The sequence below is a fragment of the Homalodisca vitripennis genome, unplaced genomic scaffold (assembly GCF_021130785.1).
Source record: "Homalodisca vitripennis isolate AUS2020 unplaced genomic scaffold, UT_GWSS_2.1 ScUCBcl_2169;HRSCAF=6654, whole genome shotgun sequence".
Lineage (NCBI taxonomy): Eukaryota > Metazoa > Arthropoda > Insecta > Hemiptera > Cicadellidae > Homalodisca > Homalodisca vitripennis.
This window is the reverse complement of record NW_025778305.1, coordinates 26,161-46,324: the sequence shown is the minus strand read 5'-3', so window position 1 is coordinate 46,324 and position 20,164 is coordinate 26,161. Positions and strand designations below refer to the sequence as shown.

Genomic DNA, 20,164 nt, shown 5'->3' with positions numbered 1-20,164 from the left:
ACTGTTGGTGTAATTCCTGGCTTGGAGGAAAATGCTTCAAAAGAGCCAATTCTGCCCGAGGAGGTTCCTTGCAGTCCATCTGATATCACCCAAGGAGAACATTTTTTTATAGGAATTGTCTCAAATGACCCTACCACTGTAGCTGAGCACAGTTCACCTTGCAAACTAAAGATAGTTCACCATAATGTTCAGGGTCTTTCAAGTAAGTTTGACCATTTTCAAATGTTCATTGACTCTGAAGATCCAGACACAATTTGCCTTTCGGAACACCATTTAAGAGACTTTGAATTTGAAGTCGCATCTTTCTACGGATATAATAGCATCACAGCCTACTGTCGAAAAACTCTTCATAAGGGAGGTGTATGTATTTATAATAAGTCTTCAATCAAATCTGAGGTAATAGATGTCTCACGTTTTTGTCTGGAGGGCAGGTGCGAGCTTGCTGCTGCCAGGTTTCACCTTAGTAACACCTCATTTTTGATAATCACTGCTTATAAGGCACAACCTTTTTCGTCCTCAATACAGGAACATGAGACATTTTACAGGTGTTTATCAGAATGTTTGGAAAAAATATAAGTCCAGATATCAGAACCATTGTTGTGGGCGACTTCAATGTCGACTTGTCTGTGTCTGATGGTAAAGTTGACGACTTGATTTACACCATGGCTTCTCATGACCTTGAAAATAAGGTAAAATCTTATACCAGGGAATTTAAAAACTCCAAGTGCCTGATTGACCATGTTTACACCGATCTCCCTGATGACGTTTGTAGTTGTTCCGTTTTAATTACTGCATTGTCCGATCACCATGCACTGGTGATCAGTGTCAAACTACCCACTTCAAGTGACTCAAGTCATCCTAAGTATTATCTCAAGCGATCGTTTTCTGATGATAATATCTGTATTTTTCAAATATCTAATTGACAAAGAAACGTGGTCTAATGTTTACGAGGCTGGGACTATAAATGATAAAATGCGTCTATTCCAATCTCCAATCTCCTTTTATTTTGAACAGGCTTTTCCTGAAAAGAAAAGAAGAGTTCGCAAAGGTGCCTCACGCAGAAAAGTGTCCTTGAGTGATGACCAATTGAAACTTAGAGATATGGTTCTCCAGTGGTATTGCTTCACTAAAGATTTGGATTCTTCTGACCTGAGCATTACCTATCATTGAAGAGAGAATACAAGTCTTGTGTTAGGCTTGCTAAGTCATCTAAGGTGCTTGATGTTATACAAAAATCTTCTAATAAAGTCAAAACTATGTGGGAGATCGTTAATGAAAGTAGAGGGAAGAATCAGTCTCCATGTAATGTCCCCCGCACCGTCAAAGATGACAAGGGAGTTGATATCAGTGATCCAAAACTGGTCTCAAACATGTTTAACAGATTCTTTATTGATGTTTCTAATAGTGCCTCAACCTCATCCAGTATTCCTCATTCTTATGTGCAGCCTGGATTGTGTACATCTTAATTTTTCTTATCACTAGTTACTAGGAGAGAGATAACAGATATCATCAGGTCTTTGAAGCCAAAGACGTCTTCTGGCTGCGACAGGATATCATCTAAATTGCTTATGTCATATAGTGAATGTTTTGTTGACCCACTCGTTCACCTTATTAACTGTTCATTCGAAGGTGGAGTTTTCCCAGATTTGTGGAAGCTTTCTGTTGTGAAGCCCTTGCTTAAAAAAGGAAGAGTGGATGAACTCGATAATTTTAGACCAATATCTATCACATCAACGTTTTCAAAGATATTTGAAAGGGTAGTCTTAAATAGATTATGGTATTTTATTAATCACAACAGTATTTTGTTTGAGAATCAGTTTGGGTTTGTTAAAGGACGGTCAACTGTCAATGCAATGTTTACGCTCATCAACAAAATAGTAAATGCCTTGGATAGAGGTAGGTCTGCTTCCGGTGTCTTTTTCGATCTTCGGAAGGCTTTCGATGTGGTTTCCCATGACATAATGTTGGAAAGCACAACTCCAGGCTCGAAGGCATTGGAGTTCGAGGAGTGGCGAACCAATGGCTTTCATCTTATTTGAGGGATCGTCGACAGGCCGTAGAAGTGTCCTTCATCGATGCTGCAGGCACTGTGAGACGATGCTACTCGGATGTGCTGAGCGTTAAGGCGGGGGTGCCACAGGGCTCCATACTCGGCCCTCTTCTGTTTATTATATATGTAAACGACCTCAGGAGTTGTATTGCGGAGGCCCAGTTGTGTTTGTTTGCAGACGACACGTCCATCGTAATGGAAAACCAATGTCGTGAGGCTATGGAGGTTAGCACTTTTGTGGAGTCTAATAAGATTGTTCAATGGTTTAGGGAAAATGGTCTAGTGGTAAATGCTGCTAAAACCGCAATTGTTGAATTCGCAATCTCATCTAATAGCATTAATAATCTCAGCGTTTGGGTCGATGATATGGAAATCCTTTCTGAACAGCATGTGAGGTTTTTGGGATTGTCTATAGACAGAAACCTGAATTTTTCATCCCACATCAATTATGTAGCACGCAAGCTTTGTTCTGGAATCTTTGTGCTTCGTAGACTGGCACCTTTTACAAACGCTGCGATCCTCTTAACAACCTACTACGCTCTAATTTTCCCTTATCTTTCCTATGCGGTGACAATCTGGGGATCGGAAAGTTGTCACACAAAACGGCTTTTTGTCTTGCAGAAGAAGGCAGTGAGAATAGTAGATGGCATCCGTCGAATGGAGACTTGCAAGCATGTTTTTAAAGAACTTAAATTGCTTACCTTCCCAAGCATTTATGTTTTTCAGACCTTGACTTTCTTACAGCAGAACCATGGTGTTTTCCGGTCCCTTGTTCCTCAGTCGGGATACAGTCTTCGACAAAAACATAAACTGAATATTCCTTACCATTCCATTACTTTTTTTAAACATCACACCTTTTACAATGCCACGTCTCTTTTTAACGCTCTTCCTGATGCTCTTAGAGCTGAAAAGGATTTATTTTGTTTTAAAAGAATGCTTAAAGCTTATCTTATTGAACACTGTTTCTATTCTGTAGATGACTACATTAATAGCAATACGTAATTTATTTAGTCCTTCATATGTATTTTGTTCCTATGTAGATTGTTCTCTACACATGATTGTACTAAGTTGACGCAAACCAATGCATTGTAATATGTTATATGGAATAAAGGATGTTTTGATTTGATTTGTCAGTTTCAGTGTAGAAAAAGGGATATCGAAGTGATGTCTCATGTTATAGGCCTATATCTATAATTCCTGTACTGGCTAAGATGTTTGAAGCTTATATGTTCATCCATCTGTACGACTACTTTGAGTTGTACCATCTCCTGGTCCTGGGCAGTTCGGTTTTCGTAAGTGTATACCAGTGGTTTTGAAAGTTGAATCGCTTGTTCAATATTCTTAACTCCTTTGAAGCCTAGCAAGCCACTTCGGTTCTACTTTGTGATCTTTCACATGCTTTTAATTGTGTTCAGCACAAAACTCTCATTGAGAGCCTTAAAGTGTATCGTTTAGAGGCTAGTGCGATTAAGGTGGTTGAATCTTATCCCTACAGGTAAACACAAAGTGATGAACTGGAATGGCTCCACATCCAGTCCAACGCCAGATGAACACGCAGTTCCTCAGGGCTCTGTGTAAACCCCTTTTATTTTTTAATTCTGCTTAATGATCTGTACTTTAGAAAAAAGGCCCACTCCTGTTCCCCTACCTTTTTATTTTCGCCATCTTGTTTCTTTCTGCCGTGACGATTGTCATTTGCTATTAGCCTCTGGTCAGTCGTAGGTGGTCGGTAGACGAATTCAGACGTATTGTGACCTGTATTCTGTAGTTCAGTTTTAATGATTAGTGTTGTGTATAGTTTTTTATTAAGTGCATTTTTGAGAGTTAGTGAAGTTGACACACAATATGGTGATTTTGATTCCTGACTTAGGGGTACCGCAACGCTTTATTATGATGTGTTTATTTTAACCTAGTTTCTAATAATTGTGTATTAAGTTAGTTATTTAAATGAAGAAGAGATCAGATTGCAGATCTCTAAACGTAGTGTTACTAATTTTTTGTTTCACTGAACGATGGCAAATGTCCAGAAAAATCCTGTTTCCTTCACTGTAGCCTACTTTAGGTTAGAGGGTAGTGTTTCAATGTTTCTAGATGACATTACCCTGTTTTCTCGAAATAACAGTGCTAAGCTTGCAAGCACAGCAGCAGATCTACTCTTTTCTGTTGCCTTTCACTGGTTCATTGAGAACAAGCTGTCCCTACAACGCAACACGCAACGCTGTTGTGAAGCTAAGACGCAACATATTACCTTCAGTCTATGTGATGATCCTCTTAGAAGCGACCCTGTTTTGACAAAACTTTGCTGCGGGACTCCCACATAGATTTTTTGTGTATCAAACTAAGTCGAGTTGTGTATCTTTTTCGTCTTGGTTATGATTTCGGTTTATGAGGTAAGGTAAAGGAGAAAGACTAAAAGCTACCTGTTGTTGATTTCTATTACAACTAATACGATTCCTATGGTCAGTGCTTGGCAGATCCTTACCAGTACAGATTGTTTAGATACTACAGAAAAATGAAGGAAGTCAAGTAAGGGGGATCTAGGGGAGTAAGTTTGTTGCTCCCAATCCCTGATAGGGCACTACAAGTTGTTTTACCTCCTGATATAATGGGCTGAATGATTAAAGGAAGTCTTAAGTTTTGAGTAATTTTCAATCTGAAAGCTATGCAACTGTCGTGCCTTTTGCGCCAGGTTACGCTATCTTAAATAGTAAAGATTCAACAAAGTAACAACTCAACAACTGGTATTTGTTGTATATGAGATGGACATATCATTTCATGACTTGCTGAATGCAGTGTACTTCGAAGCAGCCATAGCTAAAACGCTGAATAATGAGTCAAATAAGAACACAAATTGTAAGAAAATATTATCGACATAATATCTTAAAATTTAATGTATTTTCTACTCCAAGCGGTTCAATAAATTGGGACAATTATTGTTTTCTTTCTTAAATTTACTTTTCATTATTACTTGTATAAATAATGAAGAAAATATAAAAAGGAACATAAGACTAAACATTTTTATCAATTGTTTATAATCAAATTATATGTTTTTGGTAGTATCAAGGGAGTAAAAAAAAAAAATAGTTCGGCAGACATATGATATTGTTTAACTTCTTTTCTTTGATTTCCCGCGACTTTTCAGGTAACAAAAGCATGAGTTAGTGACTCAGAGCAACTAGAAAATTTTGTCTGCCGGCATTTTATCAATGAACATTGGGAATGGTTTTACGGTTACATAGATACTAACAAACAAAGTATTAATTTGTGCCTGTTTCTAAACTAGTTTAAAATGTTTTGTGATTTCATTTGATATGAAGTTGTTAATTTGATCTCAATTGGTAAATTGACAATGAAACCCAACCAAACTAATTCTGAAGTCTCAACAAATACGGAAGATTCAGGAGACGATGTGGTTAGTTTACCATAATTGAGGTTATCTTTATAGGTTGTTTTTTAGCCTAGTAAATAGTCTATACAAATTAAATTACCCTAGTTCATTGAAACAAAGAAAATAGGAACTTGAAGAATTAATGTTTAAAAAAAATGTAACCAATGTAGGTTAGATCGTGACTTCAAAATAGTCTACACTAGACTCAAGTTTTTTATACTATAAATGATATAAAGCTCCAAAATACATTTGGTGTGGACTAATTTAGAAAATGAAAATTTAATGTTAGGAAACAGGAAAGTTATGTTAGGTAGTTTAGTGAGTTTTCATCAGTTTAGCCTACTTCTAACAATATTCTGAGATAGGATGGTTGACTTGGATTGTTCAGATACCCTTATACCATTTTGATCCCAAAACTGAACCCGATTTTCTCTCCTTGGTAAACTGTTACAAGTTCTATTTTGTCTGAGTTGTTCATTTTTTAAATGGAAAGTACTTACAAGTGTTAAAGATAACAATATTCAAGAAAAAGTGAGGAAAGATCGAGTAAAAAACATTTGCACATTAGGAACCCAATTCCTTAATCCTTATCATATGCATAACCCATCATATATATAAAGTGCTGGGCTGGGGTAGTGTAGGCCTACTATAAGCAGACCTGGTTTTTGTATATTGAAATTAGCAAACAATATTAATTAATCTTCCAAACTTAGAGATACTTAAAAAAAATTATTGAAAAAATGTCGGTAAATCTTAAGCTCAGCGACTACCGCTCCAATCGCCGTAATTTTTTGCATACTAACACAGGTTAACGTAATTTCACCGAAAACAATAGTCCCGATTATCGCTAACATATAAAAACCAGTTTTTCGGCAGTAAAATGTTGGCAATACAAAACACATAAATAACGAGATTTTCGACTATCAAACTAAAAACAATGGCCGACCATGGTCGTTTTGATGAGTTTACAGTAGTCACGTGACAAACAGGAAAGTTTCCGATTGGCCGGGCGGGTCACGTGACCTATAGGACGGCTTCGATTGACCGCCAGACGTAAACAAACAAACCCACATGGACAAGGAATAATTAGTAAAGTTATTGACATGGCGTGCGATGGTTCTTGTTACACGCTAAAAAGACCCTAGCTTGCGTATTCAAAACTCAGATCATGCGATGCTTCTCTTTTAGAAAATAAATTAACAAAAAAAATTAAAAAATTAAAAAAAATTAAGTCCAAGCCCAGATCACGCCATGACTGCTTACATACACAAAACTCAGACAGAACTAACTTAACGCAGGTTTCATAACAAGCAAAAGGTAACCGGCGCGCGTTTATCACTGATAAGATAAGACGAGTTTATACTAGAAGTAGTACCTGGACTACTGCCCTATGAACTAATAATACCAAAAAAACGAATAAATGCGATGTCAGTCAGGTTTTTTTTAATTTTATTTTTTCCGACATTTTTTTGGGGGGGGGGGAGTAAACGGCTACGGCGATAATCAGGATTATTTTTTTCGGTGAAATTACGTTAACCTGTGTTAGTATGCAAAAAATCACGGCGATTGGAGCGGTAGTCGCTGAGCTTAAGATTTACCAGAATTTCTTATGGAAGGGAATAACAAAAAAAAATGTTACTTTGTTCATAAAGCTAACCTAACCAGATTACCTGACTCTTACCTACCCAATGAAATATTTCTTTCTTTTAGGGGGGAATATATTTTCCAGTGTTTTGGGCCTTTCCTCTCTTTTATGTAATTAATACTGCTATCGTAGTCACGTTTAAGCATTTTCATGGGCCAACCACCGTACTTTTTATTTAGTTTTTAGGCCTGTTCTCATATATATATAGTTAATATAGCTATAATAGTCACTCTTTAAACACTTTCAATTAAATATAAATAAAATCCTAAAATTGGGTTTTGTAATCTAGTACCTGGTAACATTTCTTATTAAAATTTGAGTTAGTAATGAAAGTTTTACATAGGTCTAGTCAAGAACATTTTAAAGATGAATTTAGATCGTTTTGATTATGGTGTCCCTAAACACGATAGTTACTATAGTTCCATTGGACCCATTAGCAACATCAGGACTTAATGTAGGAATTCATGATAGGCAAGTGTACAAAGGTGGATTGATTACATATTTAATCAGAAATGATTTTTAAAAATTAGAACATAATTTGACTAAAGTTATCAATGTATAGGCTGTTATTTTTTTTTACTTATTCTCTCATCCTTAAAATAAATTTAATCATCGGATTGGGGGCTTTTATTTCATCATCGTTTAATCTCATTGGTTGTTCTCATAGCCAATGGAGCACAAATGCCTCCATTAAATCGTTGTCTTCGAAACACTGGTCTCCAAACGCTTTTCTGAGGGAGGGGTCCAAAAATATGTGAAGTGGATGTTCCAGTGATTCCCATCATGCAATCAAACTTTTCCTTCAGAACAATTATTTTTTGGCATTAAATACTATATATATATATATAATAATATTGGGTACTCTAGTATTATGCAGAAGCTACTATTTCTAGAAGACTTTTTTTACCGGAGACTTGAACAAACTACATTATAAGGAAGAAAAGGAAAAAATTATTGGAATTGGTTCTGTGTTCTCTGCCTTCCAAAAGAAAGCAATGTCGGCAAGAAGTAGGTCACTCTGTCCCTATCTACTTCTTGTTACTACATGATATAAGTAGGTTTAGATTAGGTTATTATAAATATGTTATAGTTGTACCAAAGTTAAAGATAACCTTTACAAGCACTCATGTGATCTGAGCTTGAATTTGGTATATCTTGAGTGATGCGTTCCTTTTTTGTCAGAAGTGTGGAAGGTGCCAACGATGGCCAGGGGCATTTCCAATCTGTAGTTTTTTGAGCTCAGATCATGTGCCTTATTGTCCAACGTTATCAGATATCAAAAAAATTGGATGATCTATCACATGATCTAAGGTCTGGAAAGTACCAATCGGAAATGCCCCTGGTAGGTAGTCAATGTGGGTTTGGTAATGTCTTTGTTGCCACCTCGCATTTCTGATAAAAAAAAGAAAAAAAATTCCTCATGATAGTACCTAAATTCAAACTCGGATCACGTGAGCGTTTGTTTACTTTTTATTTTTATAATACGTACATATGTAGTTACCTACTTATATAGCTTATAACAAATAGTAAATAGAGACAGAGTGGCCTCCTTATCATCATCGCTTCTGTTTGAGAGACAAAACATGATCCAATCATCATAATGACGTGTAATTTTCACAGTGAGTCAATTAAAATCTATCCTGTCTATTGTAGATTTTGTAGGTCTCTGGTAAGAAAAATTCTTCCAAAAATAGTGGCCTGTGGATAATACAAAAGTATCTAATACCTTGCATTAATTGTTTGTGGAGAAAATCAACAACAAAAATAGGTTTGCAAATGAAAAAAGGTTATTGCTATTATCTAGCAAGCAGACAAAAGGTACGATCCAACAAGTTTCATCTCCTCATTAGAATTGATTAGAGAGCCTCTGTGAAACCAGATGTCGAAAAAAGTGAGGGAGGAGCTGTCAACCATTTCTAAAGAGGAGTACAAAAAATGTTTCGAACAGTGGAAACACTGGTGGAACAAATGTATTAGTTGTATTGGAGAGTGGTTTTAATAGGATAAGGTTTTTTTTTTGTAAATAATTCAAAATATACAGCTTTAAAAAAATTACTCTGGTTTCTTTAGGGTACCCTCTCGTAACATCAGCCCATCCCCTAGACCCCTTTATACAACCAGTTCCAACAATATTTGGACACATTTGTATTTTTTTTTATATACTTGTACATTCTATCCACAGTTTTATCAAAACTATTTTTCATTTTTCTGATGTCACTTCCATCGTTACGAACAGTGATTGAAGAACTTGTTTCTAAGATATTCAGCATGATGAATTACACTGAATGGTTATTCAGAAGATAGTGTTAAAATAATTCATTTAACCCTTTAAGTGTCACTGAAATTGTTAAAGGAAATTACAGTACATAATTAATAATTTTAAAACTATATTTTCTCATTTAAATTAAGATTGTAGAATGATACAATTCTAATGTTGATTGTTTTGCTAATAGGATGAAACTTCAAGTGTGGGAAGTGGGACTACCGACAACACATCTTCAAGAAGTGAAACTCCGACAAACAAAGGGAGGAAAGGGCGGAGGGGAAGGCAAAAAGTTGTTAACAAGACATCAAAGTTCGGCTATAAATTTACGTGAGTTGAGTTTCAAAGTAAAAAAACATAAACCAAGCACCACATTATATGACAATAATATTTACCTTGACTAGAGTTTGTTTGTACTTTTTAATTTCAGAATACTTGTTAATACAGCGTTGTATTTATAGATTTGTGGGAAGTAATGTGTGTTTAATTTGTCGTTTTTGTTAATATATATGTTTTAGTATTATCTATAAATACAGAATTTATAAAATGTTTTGAATAAGGTTAATTTTTTATGAATTAGCTCAGATAAAAAAGTTGAAATTTAGTATAGTTTGAAAACGTTTGCCTTCATTTTCTAATACAGAATTTAATTGTTTCGACCTAGAGGAGGATGTTATTAAAAATTTTAATAAAAGGCTATGTTAAACCTAGAACTGGCAATAGTATCATTCTGTATTGGCGACTATTTCAACAACCACACAGATGTTTTTTTATAATTTATTCCATTTCATAACTGGCAGTTCAAATGTAAACAATTATGGGTCATTCTCACGAAAAGGGGGTTTTTTAGGTCACTGTTGATAAAATATCATAAAACGGGAATAAATCTACAGGAAAATAAGTTTAACATATACATCATTTAGGTTCAAAATATTCACAATGAGTTAGGCTTGATTTGGTCACTAAGGATACATTATTTTGTCATTAATTCTTAGCTTTAGTCCCCTCCGTGGACGTCCCTTGCATTGAACTGGAAGGAAATACAACGAATATTTCATAATCTTCTATTCTTATTTTGACAGTTTTATTTTCATTCACTAATGTATTAACTAATTTAATTTTGGTTTTTAGAATTTTTAAAGATTGAATTATATTTTACAAGTTTTAATCATAGATGAAACTTGGTCCATAACTTTTAAGTCCCCTCCATGGACACAGCAAAAAAACTTGTTAAAAAAGCCAGGTAGAGTGCAGCACCTTTCATCTTCATATCTCCAGTTGAATTTCAAGGAAGCCATTTTTTGTTGCTGGTGAGAGTTTTATGTTTCTCCTGTGGAAGTTAATGGATATATTTTAAAGTTTTTGAGTACAATTCTTCTTGGCAAAGTTGTAAGTGTATACTACGTGTGGACATCACATACAAGGTAAGAAAAGTATAATGTCAACAGCTATCATGTATTTTTTTATATTTCTAACAGTTAATATTTAAGAAATAAGCACACCATTATCCTAACCTCTGAAATGTATTTTATAGAAATGAATAATCAAGATTTATCCCCTCCGTGGACGTCCCCTCCGTGGTCTTACTGTGTCCACGGAGGGAACATCCATCTCCACGGAGGGGACAAATAAAAAATAGTACAATAAAATAATGCATTTAAAACAGAATTTTGAATTATTGTTAATGGTTTAATTTAGCCTAACTATAAAATTGCAATAATGGTTCTAGAATATTAGTTTTATAATTTATAAATTTGTAGTTTGACTAATAGTAAATAATGAATCTTTTTTTCTATTATCTCAAGCTGTCCACTAAATGCACTGTGAAAAACTCCATAGTTGATTTTTCTAACAATTACAATGCCTTTGGAAATACAAATCAAAGTTTTTTGTGTTTAACATGTCTAAGTTTGATGTTATTTTTAGGACTATGACACGAACAAAAAAAAAGAAGCCAAATCAGTCTGATGCTCAAATAGCTAGAAGACGTGAGCAAAAAAAAATTGAGCATGCAGCGTGCTAGGCAAAAATTGAAAAATAATTCTGCATCGTACGAAGAAAGTAAAAAGAAAAGAAAGAGAACGATACCACCAAAGGAAGATAAAGGGGTCAATTAAACAGTGAAGGAAATGGAATGAACGAGAAAAAAGACATTTCAGGAAAGACATGGAGAGAGAAGGCAAGAAAGTATCGTCATGAAAGGAAACACAAGGAAGAAATGACTCAGCGTCTGGAGGAAAATACTCCCCCTAACTCACCATCCCTTCTAAATAATTCTCCAATAGTAGAGAAGAGGACCATGACAGAAGCGGAATCAAAAGGGGTAAGAAAATGGCAAGAAGAAATCGATACAAACTGAAAAACAAAATAAAAGATTTAGAGGAAAGAAACCAAAGACTGAATACTAGACTAGAAAAAATATAAAAAACGATTAAGCAGACTTAAGAAAAATGGAGAAAAAATAATTTTAAATGAAAAACCCCAAGAAAGACCGTCAAGAAACTTATTAATGAAGACAGAGATGCAGTTCTACATTCAGAAAATACTATTTGCTGAAGCTGTAAGTAAGCAAATCAAAGAAAACTATAAGAAACAAAGTTCACTCGAGTTAAAAAGAGCAATAACTCAGGCTTTAGCCGGAAAAATTGTAAAAAAATATCGATTAGTCAACGAGCTGAAGAAACTAACTTCAAAAAAAATGTTTGATAGGCCTAGTGGTTATGATGAAAAACTTAAAATTATTTCAAAAAAGAACTATGCTTCACAAAAAGCTAGGAAAACTGTTCAGTCGTTTTTTAGAGACAGATAAAGCAAGTGTCTATGTTCTGGAAAAAAAGAGACAATTACCAAAAAAAGGTAAAAAAAGCAAAAGCGCTTCTTGAACGATAGCCTTCATAACTTATATGAAGAATTCAAGAATGTGTACCCTCAGCACAAAAGTTTGAGCTACCAAACATTCTGCCGCCTTCGTCCCTTCTGGATTTTACATCCAAAAGCATCTGACAGGGAAACATGCTTATGCAAAGTGCATGAAAATTATGCTACTTTTGGTAAGAAAATTTGCACAACCTCAGTATATTAAATGAGAGTCGTACAACAGATGTTCTCAAAAAAATTTGCTGTGACCCTAAAAATCAACTTTGTCTGAGTAGAAACTGTAAACATTGTATGTTGAAACAGATTCATGTTAATGAATTTACAGATGAGCCTGTGCTATTTCAGAAATGGATACGAAAATTAGTACCTGTGCAGATTAAAGGAGTGATAAAGATGTGTCCGAAAACTGTTGAAAACTGAGACTGAAAGCACCAAGAAAAAGCTTGTAGAAACTTTTTTTAATGATCTTGAAGTGTTTTTAAAACCATGTCTGTAACATAGTACATCAGCATGAGGAAGTGTCAAAAATTAAGAAAAACCTTGCAAAAAATGATGTTCTAATACACATGGATTTCTCTGAAAAATTATGTTTGTAAATATAACAGAGAAATCCAATCAGCTCATTTTGGAGGCTCAAAACCCCAAGTTTCAATACATACTGTTGTTGTATATTTTAATAAAGAAACCAAAGAAAATCCCAGTTCATACGGAAACTTTCAGTGAAAGCACTAGGCATGATGCAGCTGCAATTACTGCACATTTACTGTCTCTAAAAGAGGAAATTATGTCTTTGATTCCCAATTTGAAGAAAGTCCATTTCCTTAGTGACGGGCCAAGCACACAATATAAAAATAAAAAAATGTTTCAATTAATGGGTGTATATTTATCCTCACAATTTGGAGCTGAAGAAATGCACTGGCATTTTAGTGAAAGTTCTCATGGGAAAGGTGCTCCAGACGGAGTTGGAGCAGTACTTAAAAAGAACAGCTGACAAACTTAGTCGCTCATCAAGTTGATATCCCAGATTGTGATACTCTTGTACAAGTGTCTTCAAGAACACTGTAAGAGTGTAAAAATTAAATTAGTTTCTGAAGCTTCAGTTAATGAAACTGACAAGTACATACCTGAGAACATTGTACCATTCAAAGGAACAATGAAAATACATGAAGTGGTTTTCATAAAAGGTACACCAACCCTTGAGTTTAGACGTCTCACGTGTACTGATTGTGGAGCAGAAACTTGTAACCATTTCCATTTGGGTTCATTTCAGCTTGCAGACTCCAACAGTATCCTTTTTAATACTGTTATATTTACTTTTGCACTTATATTAAATTTAATCTGTAATCTGTAATGATAGCCTTTGGTACTATAAAATTGTTAGTCATAGCTGTATATCGTACCCCTGATTCATCTTTAGATGGTTTTGTATAAGTTGTCTCAGCTTCTTGATTTTGTTAACAACAATGCTAAGTATCGAAATTTTAAGATTGTTATTGCGGGAGACCTAAATGTTGATCTCAATAGATGCAGCTCTTCAAAAACTAAATTTATCAACACCCTCAAGTCCTACGACTGTTTTTGCCTCAACCATTTACCTACTAGAGGAAATTCATGCTTAGATAATTTTGTCTCAAACCTTCACCCCTCAATGTATAGTTGTAAAACAGTTACAGGCTCATCTGGGTCTGCTTTTAACATTTAAATTAGTCTGCACGAATTGCTGATGTCTCTTCCTCGCCTGCTAATATGTCTGTAAAATCAAACTATACTTACAGAGTATTAAATGATGTTAGTATTAATGAATTAAAAATATAGACTAAGCAACACTGACTGGACAGAGGCAATTGCTGGAGATGATCTTGATGTAGCTTTTAACAACTTTATGGAAGTTGTGTCTCACAACTTTAATGACTGCTGTCCTTTGAAGACTATGTTAGGAAATAATCTTGGCAATAAGGTACTAAAGCCCAAATGTTGGTATACACCTCTGTTAGCTAAAATTAAGATACTACTTGATGTAAGTTATGAAAAATGTAAAATTTAAATCCTGACCTATTAGAAAACCATAGGAGAATTAAGAAGTTATATCGGAACCAGATAATCTTAGCAAAAAAGAACGCCAATGATGAATTCATATTACAGTCGCATAACCTATGCAAAGCAGCTTGGAGAGTAATTAATACAGAAACAGGGCGTGCTTCAAAAAAATGCTCTCAAACGCTACCTCCTATCTCTGTTTAATGAATTTAACAACTATTTTGTAAATATTTCTAGTCATGTAAATAGTACAAATGTTAATTTAGGCTTAAATACAGCTAGTTCCAGTGATTATGATAGAGTCGTCTGGCATAAATGGACCTAAGGCACCATCTTTAAAATGGCACACTGTAAATCCTACTGATATTCTTAAGACAACCACTAGGCTTAGTAACTCAAGAGCTGAGGATGTTCTTTGGATCTCTCCAATTTTGTAATTAAAAAAATAATTTGTGAAATTTTGTATCCTTTTACTTTTCTTGTAAACTGGATGTTCAACGCTGGACTCTTCCCACAGTGCCTAAAAGTAACAGTCACTGTCCCTATTTATAAGAAAGGTGATAAAAATAATGTAAATAACTACAGACCTATTGCCTTGGTACCTGTCTTATCTAAGTTGGTTGAATATATTATTAAGTGTCAAATTGAGTATTATTTTGAATTTAACCACCTGCTTTTATCTGCACAGTTTGGTTTTAGGCAAAGCTTATCTACTATTAAGGCTGTTGTTGAGAGTGTTGTCTCATATATTATTAATAGTTTTGAAAATAAAGAAGAAGTTAACACTTTGCTATTGGACTTAAGCAAGGCTTTTGATACTGTGCCTCACCAAGAACTTATTAAGAAACTAAAGTACTATGGAGTTGAAGGTAACGAATTATCACTTATAACTTCTTATATATCACAGCGATACAGTTTGTTAAAATAGGCGAACAGAGGTCGGATCTTAAGCAGGTGGTAAGCGGGGTTCCCAGGGCTCTGTCCTGGGTCCCTTCTTATTCACTGTCTTTAATTAACGATTTTCCAAATTTTGTTCCTAATAAATGTGTACTTTATGCTGATGACACTACGTTTAATGTGCTCTAACTTAAATCCTGAAATCAATGCAGCCATGATCACATATATGAGAGAAAGGTCCAACCTCTGGTTTTCTGCCAATGGGCCTATGTGTGAATGAAGATAAGACAGAAAACATCATCTTTAGCCTAAGCACCAGTTCTGTAACTAAGTCAGTTAAGCTACTTGGAATTAACTGAGACTCTAAGCTTACCTGGAAACATCACACAGATGCTCTTTGTGCTCGGTTGTCTAGAGTGTTATATTTTTACTAAAAAAACTTAAAAACCTGTACAAGCTGTAGTCTATTAATGAAAGCATACTTTGCATTATTCACTCACATCTTTTGTATGGAACTTTTCTTTGGGGAAATTCAGGTGGGGCTAAGGAGGTCTTCTCATGCCAAAGAAAGCTTTGCGCATAATGTTTAATTTTAATGTCACTGACTCTTGTAAGCCACTATTTATAAAGCATAGTATACTCACTGTTCCTTCCATTTATATCTTGCAAAGCTTAATGTATGTTAAGGAAATCTAGATTTATTTAAACTTAGACGCTCTAAGCATGACTACTGCAACTAGACAACGAGACCTTATTGACCTAAAGCACGCTAGACTAACAAAAACTCAGCACGCATACTCTTATATTGGTATCAAACTGTTTAACAAGCTGCCTATGTCTGCTAAGGATGTTACCTGTAAAAAACTTTAAAAATGTTGTAATTAAGTGGTTAAAAGAAAAAGCCTTTTATAGTATAGATGGAAATGCTTCTGTGTAGTATAGACGATTTAGCCTTTTAGATTTTATTTCCTTTTGACTTGTACTTTTAACCATAAGTGTCTAGTATGTATTTTATTTTATACTATCTTGTTATAACTTGTGTAAATGTATAACAAAATGACTTTGTCAATGCATTGTAATATTGTGGGACGACAATAAACAGATTCTTGATTCTTAATATGATATTGGTAAGTTGAATTATTTTTAAGTACTTCTCAAATTTTACCTTATGAGATTTAGAAAGAGGGATCAATCAATTTAAAGTTCAATAGTTTTAACATTTCTAAAACTCTATAACAATTTTATAAGGGAATATTTGTATTTTTTTACACTTTTCTATATTGTTTTGTGGCTTTTTAGTTTTAATAAAAATGTGTTCCTTAACCATATTACTTCAGGTAAATGAACAGTTTCCAAAAAGTTGTTTTACAAGGATGTGTATACTGACAGTGAACAAGAAGATGCACCAAACCAAGAAGAAAAAGGAGACCAAGTTAAATCCAAACAAATCCATGAACCTAAAATTAATGACTATGTAGTTGTGTGTTTTCCCGGAAAGAAATGTGTTAGGCATTATGTTGGGTTGATTATAGCAGAAGAAGGGGATTGGAGAATATACAGTTAAATATTTAAGAAAATCAACTGGGTTGAATAAAATTTATTTTTCCAAGTATTGAGGATATATCTGTGGTTGATGTTTCTGACATTACAAAAGTTCTTCAGCAACCTGTTTTGGACTCAAGGAATCGCTACGTTTTTGATTGCAAGGACGTGGAAGTTTTTATAAATTTAATGTGAAAGAGTCTAGTGTGTAACAATGTTATAACGTGTTGAATACTCATTTTAAGTTAGTGATTTTGATTATTTTTACTAGGACCAAGTAAGTTAGATGCTAGAGTTCATCAAACTTTTGATTGACTAACATTTCATTAAATGTCATTTATATGATGAAGCACTTAAAATATTATTCAAATACCTACTAAAATAACAAATAATTATGTAACATAGGTAGTTTAAAATATATGTATGTTCCGTCTTTCTCGAGGTAATAAAAATACATTCTTATTGGATCCTACATTTTCTCAATAAGCTCACAGATACAATTAATTCCCCTCCGTTGACATTTCCCGTCCCCTCCGTGGACACCTTCAAAATAAAAATAACTTTAAAAAATATATACACATATTTAAAAACTTTGCCTTTGGTTTGTAAGTGTTTAATACTATTATGCAATGACAGAGAGTTTTAAAAATATATTAATTTTCACACTTTGATATATTCTCAAAAGACATGTCTGGATGGTACCTTTTCCTGAGAATGACCCTTATACGTCAATTTATTCGTATGTATTTCAAGAATATTAAAATAACAAATAACCTATTGTAAATAATTGTATGAACAAAATTGTATAAAAATACTTTTTGCAATTAATTTTGTAAATATTCCGTTGTGTAGCTTAGCAGTAAGTTTTATATCACTTTCAAGTTTTTATTTACTTTCATTGGTAAACGTGTTGCAATATATCTGACTGCATTTATACTTATGTAATTATGATAGTTATAAGCAAAAATAAAATGAAATACAAAATTTGAATCCTACCTTATTTACATATGTACATTATATAAAAAATTTCACTCAGAATCACTGAATTCCACCCTGAGTTTGTGGCCTCCCTGTGAAACTGGTCTTACATAGTGTTCAATCAGAGGGTAGAGCTTAGGGTGAACTCCACAATTACATCCAGGGGAAAACAAATTGGGTTTTCTTTTTCAAGATATTACACTCACGTACGGCACACAAGCGACAGTTTGAGTTGGTTAGTTCCGTGAGTTAATGAGCAGGGCCAAGGCCATTAGTAGGTGGAAGAACAACTTCTCTGTCTGACTCACACAACTTTGAGAGAACACTTACTAGGATATCATGTCTGCTACACAGTCTGTCATGTTTACCTCAATGTTAGAATAAACTTCGTCATCACTAAAAATAGGATGATCCAAAAAAAGCTCTCCAAGATCACATCATAATTGGTCTTTAAAGCTTCCATCCATAATAAACAACTAAAACTATATCCAAAGAAAGCTAAACCACAGTAATACCAACAGTAAAACACTATTAAATACATTTTTCCACAAATACTATTGGATTTGTTTACAACACACTACACAATACTACACTTGTTTACAGTTTCACAACAATATGAATGACACAGCAATGTGGCTGACGCGTATTACGTTCGTTGAGAACGATGTTCGATGTTGTACAATAATCGAAGTAAGAACAATAAATCGTTAATATAGTTAATGCCAGAATGTATCGAATAAAAATAATTCATATGATCGTAAATACCTAAAATTTTTCAACGAGTATTTGTCGTTGCCAATTCAGACAGACCTTTGGTGACAAAACTTCTTTTCATGTCAGCGGTAGGTTTAAATGTTTAACATTATTTTAAAACTCGTTTAACTCAAAACGATACCCTACCTTAAAAATGGTATCAAGGCCTGGCAGTAATATAAAATACAATGTTATTTGTTTTAAATCTGTCAGTTATTTATGTAAAATATTCCAAATTTAAACTAGAATTTATAATGATTTAAAAATACAGTGGCTTCAATGTTCCGTTCTTGAACAGCTCGAACTGTAAGAGAGAGAAGACATCCTCAAACGAACACTTCAAATTTCAGTGGTTTGACATATATTTTTGTCCTTAGAGTTATATTCTGTCATAAATATTTCATGTAACTGTTTAGCTTGTGGTAACTCTGTTCGTGATGGGGCAGCATTTATGTATCATAGATGTGGGAATTTAGTAGGTAGTTAGGGTAATTACAATAGCAACTTTGAAGCTTAATACACAGAATTGGTATAGTAACATTTACGTTTTTTAGTATTGAACTAAAATATAGATTTGTATTAATGAAATTGTTATCTACCAATTAAAAAATGTAGTATTTAAAATGTTATGGAGAAATTAAACAAGAGTTATGTACTTTTCCCTAAACAGATGCAGCGTGAAAGAAGATCATGCACAGCCTCTTTTTGGAGTTCAGTTTAACCATTTGCTGAAGGAGGGCCAGCCCATGATATTTGCTTGTGTCGGCAGCAACAGAGTGTCCATCTACGAGTGCCCTGAGGACAGTGGAATACTCTTCCTGCAGTGTTACTCTGATCCTGATGTATCCTTTAACCACCACACTAGTGTAGTGAGGCTCAGCCTGTAAGGTAGTGTCACCTTACATTACACCACTCGAGTTTGTATAGTAACAGACCACTCAGGCGTGTATTGTCTCAAACTGTCAGAAAACGTAGATGTCCAATACACCAATACATCGACGATTGATGTGCTCCTTCATAAGGAACCAAACGGCAGATGCTGTGGTCACTCATCAAAGGTTTACTTGACTATTGACAGGTATAAGAACTTGGAACTTTTAGCGCTGCGCGACTGTCAGTTCTTCTTCTATAGGATTATTAAGGCACATTCCTGTATAGACTTTCCCTTGGAAATCCGTGGCATGTGTTCCTAGGAATTATGCAACCTTACACTTAGGTCCTGTAATGCCCATTCCAGCTTTAATTTTAGATGCATCCGTGTACCAGGCTTTGTTTCGAGTGTTCCTGAAGTCCAACTTAGCGTTCCAGTAGAGTTACGTGAATGGATGCTCAAAGTTATAGCAAACTTGTATGATGTATGGAACTGAATTAAGACATTTCACCCCAAGTTATCTCAATGAGGATAATCCAGTGCAGATTAGGTTCTCTGGAAAGAAGTTTCGTCCGACAGCATTATGACACTGGCCATTGCTTCCTTCCTCACGTGTAGGTGAAGTGGTAGCAGACCCAGCATTGCATCCAAGGCTGCAGTGGACAGGTGTGCATTGCACCACTTATATTCAGAAAGGTCTAGCCATGTTGTTCTTTTTGTATTTTCCTCTTGTTGCTGTATGAGTTGAATTTATGGGCTGAGCAAATTGTGTCTTACTATTTTATGATAACACACACACAGGTGTTCTTCAAAGGTGCGGATTTAGTTTATTAACATGAATAATCTAAGTCAGTTATGTACAT

At 34.5% G+C, this 20,164-nt stretch overlaps 1 protein-coding gene across 1 annotated transcript in view; it reads left to right on the top strand.

Annotated features, from left to right (window-relative positions):
* Nucleotides 1-5,167: 5,167 nt before the first annotated feature.
* LOC124371876 (polycomb protein eed-B-like) overlaps nucleotides 5,168-20,164 on the top strand; it is a 31,782-nt gene continuing 16,785 nt past the window's right edge. Inside the window, exons 1-3 of the mRNA XM_046830241.1 lie at nucleotides 5,168-5,462; nucleotides 9,537-9,676; nucleotides 19,101-19,272. Coding sequence (XP_046686197.1) covers nucleotides 5,400-5,462; nucleotides 9,537-9,676; nucleotides 19,101-19,272 — 375 coding nt within the window. The 5' untranslated portion in view covers nucleotides 5,168-5,399. The remainder of the gene's footprint in view (nucleotides 5,463-9,536; nucleotides 9,677-19,100; nucleotides 19,273-20,164) is intronic.